This window comes from Centroberyx gerrardi, chromosome 14 (assembly GCF_048128805.1).
Source record: "Centroberyx gerrardi isolate f3 chromosome 14, fCenGer3.hap1.cur.20231027, whole genome shotgun sequence".
In the NCBI taxonomy this organism is placed as follows: Eukaryota; Metazoa; Chordata; class Actinopteri; order Beryciformes; family Berycidae; genus Centroberyx; species Centroberyx gerrardi.
In genome coordinates, this window is record NC_136010.1 from 4,190,479 (window position 1) to 4,208,642 (window position 18,164).

General features: G+C 43.8%; 2 protein-coding genes across 2 annotated transcripts in view; one reads left to right on the forward strand and one right to left on the reverse strand.

Annotated features, from left to right (window-relative positions):
• lama5 (laminin, alpha 5) overlaps positions 1-9,932 on the forward strand; it is a 131,799-nt gene extending 121,867 nt beyond the window's left edge. The window contains 10 exon segments of the mRNA XM_078288057.1: positions 172-339; positions 1,966-2,098; positions 2,498-2,652; positions 3,439-3,631; positions 4,525-4,662; positions 4,813-4,972; positions 5,074-5,202; positions 5,409-5,504; positions 6,234-6,353; positions 7,604-9,932. Coding sequence (XP_078144183.1) covers positions 172-339; positions 1,966-2,098; positions 2,498-2,652; positions 3,439-3,631; positions 4,525-4,662; positions 4,813-4,972; positions 5,074-5,202; positions 5,409-5,504; positions 6,234-6,353; positions 7,604-7,734 — 1,423 coding nt within the window. The 3' untranslated portion in view covers positions 7,735-9,932.
• Positions 9,933-9,992: 60 nt separating this feature from the next.
• Positions 9,993-18,033, reverse strand: adrm1 (ADRM1 26S proteasome ubiquitin receptor). The gene is made up of 10 exons (XM_071901337.2): positions 17,962-18,033; positions 16,963-17,202; positions 16,262-16,378; positions 15,325-15,535; positions 14,577-14,658; positions 14,181-14,317; positions 13,498-13,632; positions 11,803-11,960; positions 11,204-11,306; positions 9,993-10,718 (listed from the first exon to the last, which is right to left on the reverse strand). Exons 2-10 carry the CDS (start codon positions 17,170-17,172, stop codon positions 10,627-10,629), a joined length of 1,245 nt encoding a protein of 414 aa, XP_071757438.2. The 5' UTR covers positions 17,173-17,202; positions 17,962-18,033; the 3' UTR covers positions 9,993-10,626.
• Between the last annotated feature and the right edge of the window lie 131 nt (positions 18,034-18,164).

Here is an 18,164-nt window from a genome sequence, read left to right on the forward strand (position 1 = left end):
TTTTGATTTTGCGCTCTCAATCATTTTGTAAAAGTAAGTGTCACTTTTAAATGGTGAATCTCATTTAGGAACAAAACTCACTTTATGCACTTTCCTTCCAAATTCTTGTGCTGATGCGGTTTGCTGTGACCGTGTCTGACCGCCGCGTGTCGTGTTGTTTCCGCCCCGCAGGATGCGTCTGTACATGGACGACATGCTGGAGAAGGGGAACGAAGGCGGCCGGTCCGGCGGCAGCGGGCGCGCCGCGGCGACCGCAGCGGGCAGCGTCTACCTGGGAGGAACGCCCGACCAGACAGCCAGCAACCTGACCGGCTGCATCAGCAACCTGTTCATCAAGAGGTGAGCAGGCAGCGCCACAGCTTCGAAACACATACATACATACATACAGAGGAGTGAGCAAGTCAACGATGCTCGAGGCCCAAGTCAGTCTCAGGTCTTGAGGCACAAGTCTCAAGTCAAGTCTCAAGTCTAAATGTAGAACAGCAAGTCAAGTCAGAACAAATCAAGAGTCCAGTATCAATTTAATATCTTAAAGAAAACGAAATATCTAGGACTTTTCAATGCAATATGGTTTTAATAGGATAAAAACTTGGTAAGAGCATCATGAGTTTGATTTCTATAATCAGTTTCAACTTCATAAATTCAATCATTCCATACAAATTCAGAAAACAGAATTTAAATTCAGTCGTCTGCTGGAACAAATCTCATCACTTTCAATCTAAGTCATTTACACAAACACAAGATCTCAAGTCAAGACTTTAGAAACCTTTTCAAGTCATCAAAGTACAAGTCAGAGTCAAGTCCCAAGTCACCAGAACCCAAGTCAAGTCAAGTCTCACGTCTTCTCATCATGCATCAAGTCAAGTCTCAAGCAATTAAAACTGTGACTCGAGTCCAAGTCACGTGACTCGAGTCCCCACCTCTGACTTTCACTATATTTTTACTTGTGTATCATGTCATTATACTTTTATTTGTGGCTCCACTGCACATAGTTTTAGTGTTCTATATATTTGTTTTATACTGTTACGACACACTTTGTACCCGTGTTGTTTTCTGTTTTCTATGCTTTTAAGCGATCTTGGTAGGAAAATAGCAGGTGATTGTAATAAATGAACAGGTGATTATAATCAAATGACAGCCACAGCCAATGAGCTGTGTATATTGTAAGACACCATATTGGTAGAAATGCATGTGACATCATGTGAATACTAGGAATATAAATAAAGGTTTACTACTAGGGATGCACCGATGCCACTTTTTCAATGCCGATACCGATTACGAGTATGAAAGTTTAAGTATCGGCCGATACTGAGTACCGATCCGATCCATTACTTTTACTGAACAGTGCAGGCTTACTTCCTTAGTTTGGGGTCAATGGACAAAATTATTGAGATAAAATCCTTGTTTTTCCCTCTGTTTGAGAAATACAGGCTTCTATGTGCCACAAATGCATAAAATCAAGACAGTTTGCTTTTATTTCTTACAAGTTACTCATGGCTTTCGGTATCAGATTTTAGTCTTGGGTAAAATTCTATTTTAGCCTGGTATCGGCACCGATACCAGTATCGGCATCCCTATTTACTACTACTGTTACTTAGAAAAAAAGTCTAGAAGAATCACAGTTCAACTGCGCATTTTGCAGTTTTGTTGTGTCTTAAAGGAATTTAAACGGCCGTCAAAAAGCGTGACACGTGAAATACATGTGATCATTATAAGACTATAGGACATTATAAGAAAAGCAGATATAGGTTCACTCTTTCAGTGCCAAATGTAGAATTATTCCACAGAAAGTTGAACACCAGTTAACTTTTTCTGATGGAGGAAGCAGCTGTTTTTCTCGCTCCTCTCCATCGACACACAGTGGAATCTGGTCATTCACTGAGAAGAGTTTACGGTGTGTATGGAGTGTGTGTCGAGTGTGTAAGTCAAGTGTGTTCTGACACTCGGCTGTGTTTGGTTCCTCAGGGAAACGAGTCCTCAGATGGTTCTGAACCTGATGAAAGCTAAAGAGAACATCAACGTTCCTCTGGACTGTCCCGCTGCCAAGAAGCCTCAGCAGATCCTGGCTGCTCCGCCCAAACACAGCAAGAACCACAAGGTACACACGCACACACACACACACACACACACACGCACACACACACAGCAGATACTAACTGAACCACCTAAACACAGCAAAAAACCTAAGATACTCTCTCTTCTCCCCTCCCTCCCTCCCTCTCTCTCTCTCTCTCTCTCTCTCTCTCTCCCCCTCTCCCTCTCTCTCTCCCTCCCCCCTCTCTCTCTCTCTCCCTCCCTCCCTCTCTCTTCCTCCCAACCCTCTCTCTCTCTCTCCCCCTCCCTCCCTCTCTCTCCCTCCCTCCCTCTCTCTCTCTCTCTCTCTGTCTCTCCCTCCCACCCTCTCTCCCTCTCTCTCTCTCCCTCTCTCTCTCTCCCTCCCACCCTCTCTCTCTCTCTCCCTCCCTCCCTCTCCCCCCCCCCCTCTCTCTCTCTCCAGGGAAAGCAGAAGAAGCCGTCTGGCCCTCGCAGCAGGAACACCAGGGAGTCTTGTCGGGGCGAGCAGTCTGCTCAGGAGCCGGGAGCTTCACACTTCAGCGGCTCCACACACAGCTACCAGAGATACGACACACTGCCCAGCGCATTCAGCACTGTGTGAGTGTCTCTCTCTCTCTCTCTCTCTCTCTCTCCCTCTCTGTCTCTCCCTCTCTCTGTCTGTCTCTCTCTCTCTCTCTGTCTCTCCCCCTCTCTGTCTCTCCCTCTCTCTGTCTGTCTCTATCTGTCTCACTGTCTCTCTCTCTCTCTCTCTCTGTCTCTCCCCCTCTCTGTCTCTCCCTCTCTCTGTCTGTCTCTATCTGTCTCACTGATTCTGTGTTTCCATCCAGGTGTTTTTATGCGAATTATGATAGATTGAATTAGAAATAGATTGAATGGAAACAGAAAATTTTAATGAATTTCCTCAATATTTCACTTGAAGCAGAAAAATATTTCATCCTTACAGTATTTATGCGATAAATTGTATGCGTATTGCATTCAATGAGAAAAAAAAATAAAAAATCTTGTCTCATAATAATTTGATCCTTTTTTGATTGTTATGAGAAAATGATCACAAGGTTGAAGATGTTTTCTGGCTTCTTACTTGCAAGTTAAGGGAAGAATAAAGGGGAAACCTAAATTGTTTCTAACCTGTTAAAACACATCTTGGTATGAGTAAAACCTTGATTGAACCATTTTTGTTTTCAAGATAAATGCAACACGCTTCTATAATAAAAAGTGATGGAAACACAGTAGTTGAATAAATAAATACGTAATCTTGGCACAATCGACCCAACAAATATCTCTCATTACCCAAACGTCCAAAAATGTCTTTGGACGTTGTGAAATGTCTGTAAATGAGATTCAGTATTTAACCCCCCCCCCCCCCCCACACCCTCCCTCCAGGCCTCACATCTCCATGGCGATGAGGATCAACTCGTCTGACGGTCTGGTGCTCTACGCGGCCGGCGGCCCGCACGGCGGGGCGGTGATGTCACTCGTGGTGTCGGACGGCCACCTGCTGCTGCTGCTGGACGGAGGGAAGAGGAAGGTCAGCCTGCGCAGCCGCAGGAGGTACAACGACGACCAGTGGCACACGGTGAGGTCACACGCTGCGGTCACATGACCGGGGCACCAGGAAGTCACTTTATTACATCAGCTGGCTGGATCAGGCTGCTAATATCTGACAGCACAGGCCGGAATTAACATGTGCAATTTTTTCCTATTATCCTACTATATTTTATATTTTAAAGATTCTCTTTTTTTTTAACAGCCTTTCGTTATAAGTGGTCAGTGCTTTCTGTTGCTGCAGTTTGAGTTTCTCTTTTCTGTGTCTGTTCAGCCATGGTGGCTATCGCTGCTCATGCTAACTACCCAGTTCTTTTTCTTCTGTTGATTCCAAACAAACCGGAAACGTAAAACGCATCACTTCCTGTGCGGCAGAGCAGAGGAAAGAGCTACCAGACACCGGCTGGTTAGAACAGACAGTGGAGAAGCTTTATGAACTGGATATAGGTTGAATCAGAATAGCAAAACAGACATTTATTTATATGAAAAAGTAGTGGATTATTACTTTAAGAATTTAGCTGATACTTTACTCCAGATTGTTTTAGAATGAGTGCATCAGTAGAATAAACTTAATTTCCTAGATCACCAAAAATTACAAGCAACCAAAGATATGTAGTGCCAAAGTAGTTGCCTGACAATATTTTGGACAATATTTCTCTGACCATAAAACGAAAAATCAAAGTGAGTCAAGTGAGTAAAGAGGGGAAATCATTCAGTACATAGAGGCTGGTATGAGGAACAGTTTTTGGTATCAAATAACGTTGATACCAGTTTGTATAACATCACATGTGACTAACAAGAAACTCGTCTGTTGCTTTGTTGCACAGGTTGAAGACCGCCTGTGTCTCAGATGTATCGGACAGGTCTGCTCTCGTGTGTAGTGTGTGTGTGTCTTATCTGTCGTGCCTCTCTGTGTCTCTCCAGGTGTTTATAAAGCGCGAGGGAGAGAAGGCCAGTCTGATCGTGGACGGCATCAACGCCCAGTCCAAGAGAGTCCCAGGAGGAGACAGGACGCGCCTCACCGGGCCGCTGTACGTCGGAGGAGTCCCGCCCTCTCTGACGGTAACACAGCGTTACTCTGGGTTAAAGGATGTTCTGTGTACTTGTTACTTGGATAAATGTATAACCATTTGTTGTTTTAAATGGTCCGAACTCCTCTGACCTCGGTGTCTCTGACTGAAATATCCATCCGGTCTTCTTGTTGTACCGCAGGCTCCAGGCTCTGGGGGGTTCGTGGGTTGCGTCAGGGACCTGAAGCTGAACGAGGCTCCTGCAGGAAGCCCCGCCCACAGCCAGGGGGCGTCGCCCTGCTTCCTGAACCCTCTGCAGCCCGGGGCGTACTTCTCCAGCCAGGGGGGACACATCGCCATAGGTGCTGAACACCGACTCTGCGTCAACTGCTTTTTAAGTCCTGCTGTGTCGTGTTTGCGTCCTGCTGTCTGTGTCCTAATCGAAGCGTCTCCCTCCCTGCAGATGAGTCCTTGGTTCTGGGTCGGGATGTGGAGATCCAGTTGGAGGTCCGGCCCATCTCGGACTCTGGGCTGCTGTTGCATTCTGGGACGTCGCCGGACCGCCACCTGACTTTGGTCCTCAACCAGGGGAGGTAAGATCAACCAATTGACTTTAAACTACAAACTCCTATCCTGTCCAATGTGGATTTATTGCTTTTGTTTTTATTCAAACATCAAAGAAACAGAAAGGAAAGAAAGCAGAATTAATGTATCATTGTGGAGCTCTCTCCCTGTGTTGACCTTGAAGTTGTCTGCAAAACAAAACCTGAAAATGTGTGTGTGTGTGTGTGTGTGTGTAGGTCACAGTGTCAGTGAACAGCGGCAGCGGTGAATTCTCTACCTCCTTCACCCCTGAAGAGTCTCTATGTGACGGACGCTGGCACACTGTCACAGGTCAGTTCACACAGCAGCTGTTTCCTCTGAAAGCAGACAGTAACTCCCACAATGCATTTAGCTGACACTCTTAGAGCAGGGTTAGTAGGCTCAACAGGATGTGTGGCAGTTGATGGATAAATTGGCTGTTGCTGGAATCAAACCTGATCATTTGGGCTACAGGACAGCCACCAGGCCATCCTGCCGTTCTAAGTTAGAGATGAGATGAAGCTTTCCTGATCTGCGGGAGGAAATTGAGTCATTGCAGCAGCAAATAGTGCCGGGAGAGAGCAGAGAAAGATAGAATATAAGTAAGAATAGAGGATATGGGGTTAAGATACGCTATCAGCACATGTTATGTAGAAAAGTGTGGATCAAAGTCTGAAAAGGTATGAATCACAAAAGTTACTGGGACAAATAAAAACTCTGGGAAAACAAAAATCTGGATTGCAATCGTAAGGGTACTAGTGCTTTTTAACAGTATTTTTAAGACAGTAAATATTCAGAAATTTGGTAGTACATGGTTGATATTCCACCATAATGTTGAATTTCTACTTTTATTGTAATTTTAATGTAATGGTTTTAATCCATTTACTGTTTTTAATCCATTTATTGTTTTAATCAATCTATTTTATGTAAAGCACATTGAGTTGCATTCTGTGTATGAATGGTGCTATATAAATACTATTATTATTATTATTCTGGTACGACTGTGTTGTTGTGATGTTGACGAGCCGCCTGTGTTTCCAGTGGTGAAGAAGAACAACGTCCTGCAGCTGCATGTGGACGCAGCCAGCGAGCACAGCGTGGGCCCCAAACAGAGCCGCTCCGCCGGGGGCAAGGACACCGTCTACCTGGGGGGGGCGCCTGGTGAGGACACACACACACACACACACACACACACACATACCCCTCTGTGTGTGCTCTCACAAAACCAAAAGGTCCATATTGTTATTTTCATCCTTTTTTATGGATCTTTTGTTCTTCCTCCAAAAGAAAATGGAGAACTGTTTTAATTCCTGTAATGTATCACTGATTCACTCCTTCAATAAAAAGATTTATAAAAAAAACAAAAAAAAACAAAAAGGAAGGTATATTGCTATAAAGTCAAAGACTCACCCTCACCCACCTAAAAGAGTTTCATCAGTCTGGGTTCCAGTGGAGAGTTTTAGTGTCCCATGACGGTCTGAATGCTGTTTCAGAGGCTTTTCCACCCTGATGAGAATACAGCTCTGGGGGAAACACTGAATCCTTTTAGTTTCCACTTTTATGGGCTGAGAAGTGACCGACATTGGAATTTAATTTGGGCAAATACGGTGAATCTATAGTCTCAATTAGTGGGAATAAGACACACTTTTCTGTTGCAGTTCCACTTTGTGATTTAGACTGTATCAGATCTATGAAAAGTGGCCCAAATCTGACTTGAAAAGATCAGATTTTTGTTTTCACACCGCTCAGAAAAAATCTGATCTGTGTCACGTGAGCAAAAAAAAAGCAGATCTAAGCCGCTTCCACCGGTGACGTGAGTGCAGCCTCCGTCTCTCCTCCCTCAACATGCCGTCCCTCCGTCTCTCCTCCCTCAACATGCCGTCTCTCCGTCTCTCCTCCCTCAACATGCCGTCCCTCCGTCTCTCCTCCCTCAACATGCCGTCCCTCCCTCTCTCCTCCCTCAACATGCCGTCCCTCCGTCTCTCCTCCCTCAACATGCCGTCCCTCCCTCTCTCCTCCCTCAACATGCCGTCCCTCCGTCTCTCCTCCCTCAACATGCCGTCCCTCCCTCTCTCCTCCCTCAACATGCCGTCCCTCCCTCTCTCCTCCCTCAACATGCCGTCTCTCCGTCTCTCCTCCCTCAACATGCCGTCCCTCCCTCTCTCCTCCCTCAACATGCCGTCCCTCCGTCTGTCCTCCCTCAACATGCCGTCCCTCCCTCTCTCCTCCCTCATCATGCCGTCCCTCCGTCTGTCCTCCCTCAACATGCCGTCCCTCCGTCTCTCCTCCCTCAACATGCCGTCCCTCCCTCTCTCCTCCCTCAACATGCCGTCCCTCCCTCTCTCCTCCCTCAACATGCCGTCCCTCCCTCTCTCCTCCCTCAACATGCCGTCCCTCCGTCTGTCCACCAGGTCTCCCGGCCGGCTTGCCCTCCTTCCACGGCTGCATCCGCCGAGCGACGCTCAACCACAGACCGGCCATGCTGTCCAAACCTCTGGCTGTCCAGGGAGCGGTGGGGACGCAGGGCTGCCCGTATATGTAGACACACACACACACACACACACACACACACACTCTTACCCTCACATTCCCCAACTACGAATTACTGGTGGTGGGTGTCATGTTACTGTAGCTAATTTAAAAAATATATATAAATATTTATTTTTTATTTTTCAGAAAAATGTATATTTTTTATTTTTCCGTTTGTCTTCACTATATTACTGGTTTGTTTTTTTGCTACAGGGTGCTAAGAAACTGACAGCTGTCTGAGGATAGGGATGCACTGATACTGATACTGATACTGATACACTGAAACAGGGAAGAGAATAATGATGCCAATATTAAAATACCAAGATATCAATACTGAAATCAAGAGAGCCACATGTAGCACATGATTTTCTGCCTTTTTCAAACAAAAGCGGATGTTTCACGGTGAAAAATAAATGATATCTCAGTCATTTTTGTCCTCTGTCCTCAAACCAATGAGCTAAATCTACAGTTTATTATTCAGTTCAGTATCAGCTCATATATATACTGCAGGTTTATCACTCTGAATCTGTATTGACAGTAAATAAACTGAGTGTCATGCATCTCTACCTGAGGAAATGAATACTTACGGAGTCGGTACACTGTGAACGCCGTGACACACGAGCAACGTGCTCGGGCAACGTAGACGGGCAACGTTGCTGCAACACGGACAACAAACAGCAGACAGCAAGAATATCAGTTAAAGTTGCTGCTGCTGCCGTTTCCAGATCTCTCTTGTAAAGAAGATCAAAGTTCAAAATGTAATAAAAATGCCACGATTCAGGTTTATTTTGTTTTTATGTAGAAACCTGGAAAGGAGTGCAGGATCATCATATGGATTTTGCTTAAATACAAAAGATAGCACCTCAGACAAGAAATCTGTCATCAACAACTCTTTTGGTTTTTTGCAGAATTGCCGTCTACATTGCTTAAAGACGTTGCCTGTGTAGAACGACATTACTAGTCTTCTATTCTTTACTCATAAAACTCATCAGAGCTTCACATCTGTAAGAGACACCGCAACTTTAAAGAGTCCGTACTTCTGACAGGAGCCTTCTTCGCCCCTGATGTTAAATATCCTGCTTCCAACATGATTTCACAAGTTATTCTATTCTGAAACCATTTTAGGTTTGGGGGTAAAAAAAAGAAAATCTCCCTCATCCAAAAGAAAAATAAACCAGGAAATGAACAGATGAAAACTTACTTAAGGCTTCAATTGTGGTTATAAATTGTTTGTGGACAGGGTGTTTGTTTTATGTATATGCAAACTATAAAATCACACTTTCTGAAATGATAAAATGTGTCCCCTCGACCATCACAGACCCATCTAGCAGGAAAAATTAAATCCATACACACTGTATGAAATTATATAGAATTGCACATTTTATATATTTTGGTATAATCTTAAATATATGGATTTGTATATGAGGGGTTTTAAAAATCCCCACAAAAAGATTTGAACTGTAAATGAAGTTATGTGAGCACAGGCGTGACATGATGACATGTTGGTGTTGAGGAGATGAAGAGCAGTTTCACCAACAACAAATCTGCTGCAAATCTTTTTCAAAATGATTTTGAGAAGAATCACTCTCTCTGATCCATTGGGAACGAATGGAGAAAAGATGAACTTAAGTCTAAAGATGCTTTATGGGAATAAAAAACTAATTGACAAAATAAATTGGATTTGTATTGTAACCTGACTTTCAACCATTTATGTGATCATTTTAAAACAAGTTACATATATACAATATAATGTAATGCACCTGGTTAAAAAAACCCATTGAGGATAACCTTGTAACACAAATGTACTCCAATCTGTAAATTTGAAAAGCAAAATGCATGTGAGATACATTTTGCAGACTTGTTTTGAATTTTGGTGAACTTATGTACAACTTATTTTGGCTGGTTTTTATTCCCGTATTCCTCTGGGAAACTGAGGTTCAGATCTTAGCCACAAAGTTAAAATCTGATATTTTTTTACTGTGGAAATACAGTTTTTCATTTGTTTTGCTCCATATAGTCCAGCTAGATACTTTCCTAATTTTCCTTCCCAGGCTGCCCGTCTCCCTCATCATGTTGTGTGAAGCCTGTGTGAAATATAACTGTCCATTTTTAATATCTGTCACAGTAAGAATAAGCTGTCCCTCCCCCCCACCCCCCTCCCCCCCCCCATGTGTTGTAAATGTATTTCTAAATAAAGCTCTTTCATACAAACTCTGTTCTACTTCCAAGTGTTTCTTTCACGTCTACAAATGAAGCGCTGGAGCCGAGTCGTCGTTTTTTATTGTTCGCCAAAGTTTTTTTTATTAAGATGAAATCACACACACACAAAAGGCAGAAAGTATCAGTGCTCACTCAGGCTCTCAGACTAAGCCGTTTGGTATTGTGGGATAACAAAATAAAAAGAAAGACAGAAAACAACAAACTTAAAGGCTGAATCCCCAAAAAAACAGTCTCTTCAATTCCTAAATGTTCTCTCTCTCCTTGTCGCTTCTTTTTTGTTCCTGTTCTTTTTGTTCCTAAAACTACGGGAGAAGGAACGAGGCAGAACCGTTGATACACAGAGTCAGGTCAAACAGAAATTGTTTGGTCATTGCACTTCCCGGTGGCGGCCATGTTGGCGCCACCGTCCTGCTCCGTGGCTTCTGCAAAGTAACGCGATTTTAGCAAGTTTGGAATGTTACAGTCGAGATGTCGCAGCAACATGGTGGAAACCTGAAACCTGAAACCTGGCCTGACTTTATCTACCGCCGCTCTAGGGCCGAGCGTGCGTGTGTGTGTGTGTGTGTTGCCTTTGGTTTGGAATAAAGGAGAAGATGACAGTGAAGAGACGGAGGTGAGGAAGAGAGAGACTGAAGGAGAGAGAGAGAGAGAGGAGAGGAGGAACAGCAGAGACTCGGCCGCGGCTCTAGTCCAGACTCATGTCCTCGTCGTCCTCCTTCTTGTCTTTAGACTCTCCTCCCTTGCTGCCCTCCATGGCTTTGGCGAACGCCTCCACATCTGACCGACACAAACAAAAGGGCGTTCGTTTAAAAAAAATAACTATGGAAAAGTGTCACATTTCATTCAGAGGCCTTTACTGTCATGTCGCTCCAATATCGTTTGTTATATTTGCTATATAGACACATTAAGGATAGGTAAATATCAATCAGATCTGAAGTCTTTCATTGTGTGGTACAATAATCGTTCGCAAATTTTGCATGAACAATTATTCCTGCTCTAATTGGCACCGGAAAAGAGCATTCCTGTACACAGCCTACGCTATGTAATATGTGTGTGTGTGTGTGTGTGTGTGTGTGTTCCTGTACGTTCAGAGTTCAGAGTAAGGACATTTTGGTCAGTTTTCACTTCTTCATTTTAGGGTTACTACTTAGTTTTAGGGTTAAGGTTAGGGGATAGGGAATGAATGGAGTCTGTGGATGGTCCTCATGAGGATAGGAGTACAAGTGTGTGTGTGTGTGTGTGTGTGTGTGTGTGTCTCTCACCTCCTTTGTTAGCAGCGTCCACAGCCTCTGCTGGCAGACCGAACTGGCTCATGAGCGGCCCCAGCTGCCCGGACGCCAAGGCGCTGCTGAACATGCTCATGGCCTGATGGCGGGACGGAGAGAGGCAGAGGGGTTCAGTCAGTAAGAGGTTCATCCAGTTCAAGACCACATTTCCCATAAGCCCCCGTTGTAAAATGCAGTGTGGAGGCTGATGGTCTTGTTTCTTTGTGGTAATGACTTATTGATGTTAAATTCTACACCTTTAAGAACATGATGTCTGTATGAGTTTGAGCTGTAAATATCTTCAGGGTTCCTTCAAATTTTCCATTGCACACTTCCATATGCATCCCAGATTTTCAGTTCTTGACTAGACTGATTAGTTTTTATATCAGCAAATGTACCAAGATGTGAAGTGACAGCAGGCCTAAGTCTGGATAAATGTGTAATCATGTGTATTTGAGTAAGAACGTGCATCATCCCTCCCTACACTTTTTCCAGACAAATTTGTAAAGACCTGAAAATGATGAGGTTCATTATACATTATCCAGAGAAAAGGGAGCAGAGAGGTGTGTGTGTGTGTGTGTGTGTGTTCCTCGTACCTGTTGGAACTGCGGGGAGGTGAGTGTGTTCTGGATCTCGTCGGCGCTCTGTGGTAAACTCTCTCCGCTGGGCAGGAAGGGCAGCAGCCTCTGCTGCACCTCAGCGTTCGACAGGATGGGAGCCATCATCTCCGGGGTGCAGACACTGGCCAGGTCCACTGAAACAAGGGGGGGGGGGGGGGGGGGGGGGGTCAGACAGACAATCAATCAACTCATCAATCACAACACGGACTTGGATTGACCCTCAACAGGAACATAGAAACACATTCTGCTGAAACAACAGGCACCAAACAGGCTTGTCTCCGAGTCAGTTGTTCTGTTTCCAGACAGACGCCACTCCAATGAATAAACCAATCAAAAACAAGGAGTCAGTTGCTCCTGAGTGTCCCCTTTGTGTAAAAAGACTTTTTAGCCAATGATATGGCCTCTGACAGTACTTAAACCTTGATTTATTCACACACTGATCACCGCACTTACAACAGCTGCCTCTTCAAAACTTTGGAACCATGTCTTCTCCTGAAGCATCAACCATTCTTATTCCTCTTTTATCAAATCTGATTCTACTTCCTCTAGGAAAGTCTATTTTAGCAATCTGAGTCTGAAGAACACAAACTGTGCTAAATTGTGAAAACATGTTTAAGGTTAACAAACACCAACTTAAACAACCTCCACCATCTCTACCAAACTACACTGATCAAAAACATCCAAGCTATTCTGTCAGCTCCTGCACAACAACTCCAGAGTTCATCCCATCCCCCGACCGTCAACCACTGCTACAGACCCTGGAGATTTAATGTTCCCATGTACATAATATACACTTAAATCTCTCACTTTCATTCCATTTGATGTATATTATGCTTGTTTCACCTTATTATTTTCCCCATTTATTATTCACTTAAACATTACTCTTACTAAACTTAATTCGATTTTAGCGCCTTTGACCATGTTGCTTTTAATTCCATTAGTTTCTTGCCTTCTCCTTTGTTAACATTTTATGCTCAAATGCATATTTACTATTGCTTTATTTTGGATTTTTTTTTTTCTATTGTATTTTTCTTTGGTACCTTGCTTAATAATTGCTTGACTTTTAATATGGTACAAATACATTTTTATTCTTTAACATTCTCTGTCTCTTTGTGTGATCCTTAAAAATGGTACATAACATCATGCATTTAACTTTCACTTACTGTACCATATACTCCATAATCAAAGCATCACTAGCCACATACTCTTATAACTAGGTGATTGTACATAATATATACAGTAATTCTTTGATAATTTTTTTTATAAAACACACATTAAAAAAATCACACACTATACCACTATTTCACCAAATATTCCATAAATACAAATGGTATATATACATTAATGTGTTTCATTATTGTAATCATCATCATAATGGGTTTCAGTGAAGAGTTTTAGTGTCCCATGATGAATCCTTGTAGTTTTTTGGAAATTTACTTGCTGATTTTCCTTCTTTCCTTCCGTCTCTTCCTCCCTTCATCTCTCCTTCCTTCCCACCCTCTCCCTCCCATATTTAGCTGATGCTCTGATCCAGAGTGACTTATAGTGCAAAAGTAGAATAAGCTTCAATTCCTAGATTGCCATCATCCCAAGATTCATTCAATCATCTCTTTCTCTCTTGCTTTTTCCTTCTCCCTCCCTCCCTCCCTCCCTCCTTCCCCCCCCCCTCACCTCCTGTTCCCTGAGCAGCAGCCATTGCCGGTACGTTCATGGTGGCCAGGATGCTCTGCAGGTCGCTGAGCTGGATGGGCTGGTTGGGGGTGGGGCTTCCTACAGAGGCCGGGGCCTGCGGGGTCTGGGCCGAGGCTGGGGACGAGGACGGTATACATATATATATGGAGAGTATACACTATGTTTTATGAGCCTGGGGCCAGTGAAACTCGTTTGAAAATCGCAGGAGATCAGTTTTCCCCCTGGGAGTCATTCAACATTGGAGCAACATCACAGCATGAACCCTTCCATCAACACTACAGAAAACACTTAACATTTAAAACATTTAACTAACAGTATAATTTAGCTTAATTTGGCTCTAAAACAAGAAACAGTGTAGTTCTCATTTTTAGAATGAATAGTTCTAGTGGGACAGAGCATCTAAAATATGGTTTCTGCACTGCAACTTGCACTTAACACTTAAACCCAAACTGGGATGAAAAAATAAATACATTAAAAGCACCAATGCTGCATGAGATTATAAAGAAAACGGTAAACTGTAAAGCATTACAAACAGACTATAGTCCCATTAGAAGCATAGATACATTTTTCTTAAAATATAATCAGCTGACTAAAGAGAGAGAGAGAGAGACAGCACATAATGATAAAGCGATGGCTGGCAGTAACAGTGTGTTGTCATGTACCTGGTGTGGAAGGAGCCACTCCTGTAGGGGAGACAGCAGAGGCGGCGGGGGTCACCGGGGTGGTGGGGGCCTGGGAGGAGCTCAGTCTGGGGGCGCTGCTCGACGAGGGAGTGGCTGCTGCTGATTGGCTACGAGAACTACGAGAAGAGAGGGAGGGATTTGAAAAGGGGGGGGGGAGAAAGGAGAGGAGAGGAAGCGGGAGGGGAAGGGAGGAGACATCTTATAGTTAAAACTGTACTCAGCGTATTGTTCAAGTGTTTACTGTTTTTTTAATTTACCATAATATATATATTTTTTACATCTATATTGTAGTCAGATTACTGTTAGTCTACAGTTAGGCAGAAATCCTGTTATAAGGAGAGTGCTGCTGCTGTGTGTCTGGGAGTACAGACTGACCTGGAGGAGGAGCTGCTGGTGGCCGGTCCTCCGCTGCCCAGCAGACTGGCCAGTCCTGGTCCTGCTAGAGCTCCCAGACCTCCTGGAGACAAAACACAAGCAACTATCAATGAGTCCAGACCGAAGTGAACTGACTTTAACTTCATTACTTGTCCTACAGCGACAGCAGTGTGTCCAGTGGAATCCAACTGGTGATCGGGGACAATATGCAATTAAGTCTCTACACTGCACTCATGTTAACTTTCTATCTGAGTGTTGAGCAGTTTTACACATCTGATTAAAAAGTGTCAAGTTACTGTTTACAAATTCTGTTACTAACACAGGTGAGTCTGTAGCAAATTATGGAATATTAAGTTTCACTTTGGTTTTCACAGCATCGCCAAATGACAAACGTCATGTGCACATTAGACGCAGCTTTAGAGATCGATTTGGATCAATTTCTAACTTCTGATTTTGTGGCAGCGCACCACAGATGAGCCTATGTTTCTACGCTTCTCTGCGGAGTGTGTGCGACCGTGTACACCCCCTTCCCACATGGGTGGAGCATGCTCAGCAGAGTGAACAGGGGCTCCAAATGTACCTGGGCAGCTGCTATGTGTGGGAAACACTGCAAGGCTTACGACAGCATGCCCTTCCTTTATGCAAAACCCCATTCTCCATCGCAACCCAAGAGTCAATACTGTGGTGGGAGTCAGGACTGCATTCTGTCAGAAGAGGCGTACAGTGTATTGACCGTCTCACTGCTCACCCAGTCCGCCCAGCCCCGTTGGTCCGATCAGCTGCATCAGCTGGTTATGGCTCATATTTCCCAGCAGGCTTTGCAGGCCCCCCTCTCCTCCCAGGGCAGAGAGCTCGTGGCTGCCGCTGCCTCCGCTGCCGGGCGCTCCGGGGATGGGAGGGTTGTTCAGGTACTCGTTCACCTTACGGCAGTACTCCTCGTCCTTGTCCGTCTTGGGCTCCTGATGGGGAGTAGGGACAAGGTCAGGTGACAGCAAGGTCCGAAATCCCCACCCACCAAGCACCACATGCTGGTAAAAATTGTCTTTGGTAATTTACTGCTCTACACAAAGCAGTAGCATCTAAACATCTGTTTTTCTACTGCTTGGATGGTTAACTAGCCTAATGTTATGTGAAACTTCACGTTTTTCCCATGTGGCGACATACAGCCAGTATGAGGCTGCCCAAAAATAAAATGAAGATCAAGACAAATAAAGATCCATTGTATAAATTAGTGAGCAAGTTTTAAATTAGGCTGAAATATTTGTATGAAAAATGTGTATGAATTATTATGGCTGGTGAAAATGATTAGGGTTATAGCAATCGAAAGCATGCTGTGTGCGTGGGATGGCAACAAATGAAAAATAAAAATTCCAAAGGCTATTCATTCTTATTTTTAATAAAACCTAAAAATATCCTTCCAGATGAGGAGAGAGAAAAGGAGAAAACTATTGGTGAGAAAAAATATTAAATGTAGCTGCCTGACAAATGTGTTGATTACAGCACTGCATCATAAATGTAATATTCTTCCCTTCTTCCACTCATCTTTCTTATTGCCTTTCCTCCTTTTATTTTTCCACTCCATTTTCCTCCCTGCAGTGAACATCCATCTGCCTGCACAGTACAGAAATGAATACAGATCTCCTATGTGTATTTCTTCCTCTCTAAATCCCTCATCTTCCTCTCACCTGCATCCAGAAGAACAGTCTCTTGGATCCAGCCTTGAACTTCAGCACATAGACTCGTCCGGTGGTGCACTGGTTCACCCTCTTAAACTCACAGTCATCAGGGAAGATGATCAGGTCCTGGAACAGAACATAAAACATCAACAAGGGAAGGAAAAAAAAAAGCGCTTTTCCCAGGGAAAAGGAAAACTAGGACAGGGCCGGCCCTCCAACTGTGAAAATAAGACCCAGTCACCTCACATGCTGTGAGGCAGGCCACCAAAATTAGGCTGAAATGTGTCAGCATGGTTCCTATGATAAGAAAAATGATCAGAATACAACGAAAGAATTCAAAGAAACCGGCAAAATGTAAAAACTGAGGTGACTGAGTATTTTTTTTCACAGTTGGAGTGCCGCCCCCACCCCTACCTTAGTTTTCCCTTAGAGTAATTGTATAATTTAAGACATGTTTGAGAATTGGAGTAGATTCTTTCAATCTGAGTTAAGTGTGATCAGACTAGTTGTCACTATCTATACTGTCAGATTGACTGCCATGAATTTTTGAGTTTATTCAATTGGGTTTTAAAAGGGTTTCTAAAGCCCAAGTAGTTCTAGAATTGTCTCATCCCACAGAAGTCCATGTAATCCTTCAACTGAAGCTAAAACAGGTTTTCACAGGACAGCGGTGATACGTTATGTCAGAGTAATAACAGTTATTCACTCACATCATCCACGTTGCCGGAGGTCCTGTCCTTCCAGCAGAAGTGGATGAGGGAGTCGTCGGACTGCTGGATGTACACCGTGCCTTTGCGTTTGTCCGGTGTGACCGTGCTGCCCTTCAGGCTCATCTTCCCGGCACGGAACTCCACCAGGTATTTACTGGAGGTTCCCCGGGACCCGGACACCAAGCTGGGGAACAGAGCGCCTGAAGACATCCTGAGTCTCTGGGTTGACAGGTAGGTAGACTGGGGGGGTGAGAGGGAGGGGTCAAGTTAAACAAGACAGAACAGGTATTTTACTGTGGTATGATCATCACATGTTGGCTACTAGGGGGACAAAACAAGTTAGGTAAGAACATTTTTTTTTATTATTGTAGTAAAATAGAGCCACTAACATATCCTAAAACCTTTACTGGTGTGAGTAACGATACTCCAAAAAGCAGGGAAAATCAGTCTGAATTAGTAATGCTGTAGATTTACTTCTAATACGTCAACGGCAGGACAAATACAATATATTATTTTTATAAATCAGTGTGGAAGGACACGTCTTGTCCTTCCAGGCTAACCAACAGACGTTAGCGAACTACAGTGTAAGTTATAAAGTTCACTGGCAAGCCATTAGTGATTTTTATTCTGAATTTCTTTTGGCTAAAGTGTTGTAGCATCACATCGCAAGTCTGATGTTCAAACTTAATTCTTGTTGCTAAAACTTTCAAGAGTTCATAGCCGCCCAATGGCTATGACAAAGACTTTCTCTAGCTAAGCTAAGCTAACAAACTTAGTTAGCCAGCTAGCTGGCTCTACGGAGTTTTGGCTGTGTCATAGTGGTTGACAAGCTAACGTTAGCCCATGACTTGGCTAAACTGACAAACAACGAAAGGCAAACCATACATTCTAGAGTCGCTGAGAATAACCAAACATTTAAAAATAATAGTTCTGTCAACAGGGATGCTGTTTAAGCCACTTTATCTCAATTTAGTGTACATTTTATTCACATTCAAATACCTGAAGTTGTAGTTGCAGAGTTAAGAAGTTCTTTCTTCTTCACGTCGCTTGCTAGTAACGTAACTGACTTCCGTGTTATTTTTTTCTTCTTCGTTGGTTGTTGTTAATGTCGGGTGCGCGCATGCTGTCACCGGGAGCGAGCTGCTGGAGAGTAGGAGGGTTTTCTCGCGACCGCTACTACAAACGGATTGACAGCTCGCTCT

Excerpts from the sequence above, each read along its gene's own strand:
- adrm1 (XM_071901337.2), bottom strand. The coding sequence starts at position 17,172 with ATGTCTTCAGGCGCTCTGTTCCCCAGCTTGGTGTCCGGGTCCCGGGGA. Across the intron at positions 14,659-15,324 it reads AACGGGGCTGGGCGGACTGG|GAGGTCTGGGAGCTCTAGCA; the intron begins GTGAGCAGTGAG and ends TTTTGTCTCCAG. Across the intron at positions 10,719-11,203 it reads GGACGCTGCTAACAAAGGAG|ATGTGGAGGCGTTCGCCAAA; the intron begins GTGAGAGACACA and ends TGTGTCGGTCAG.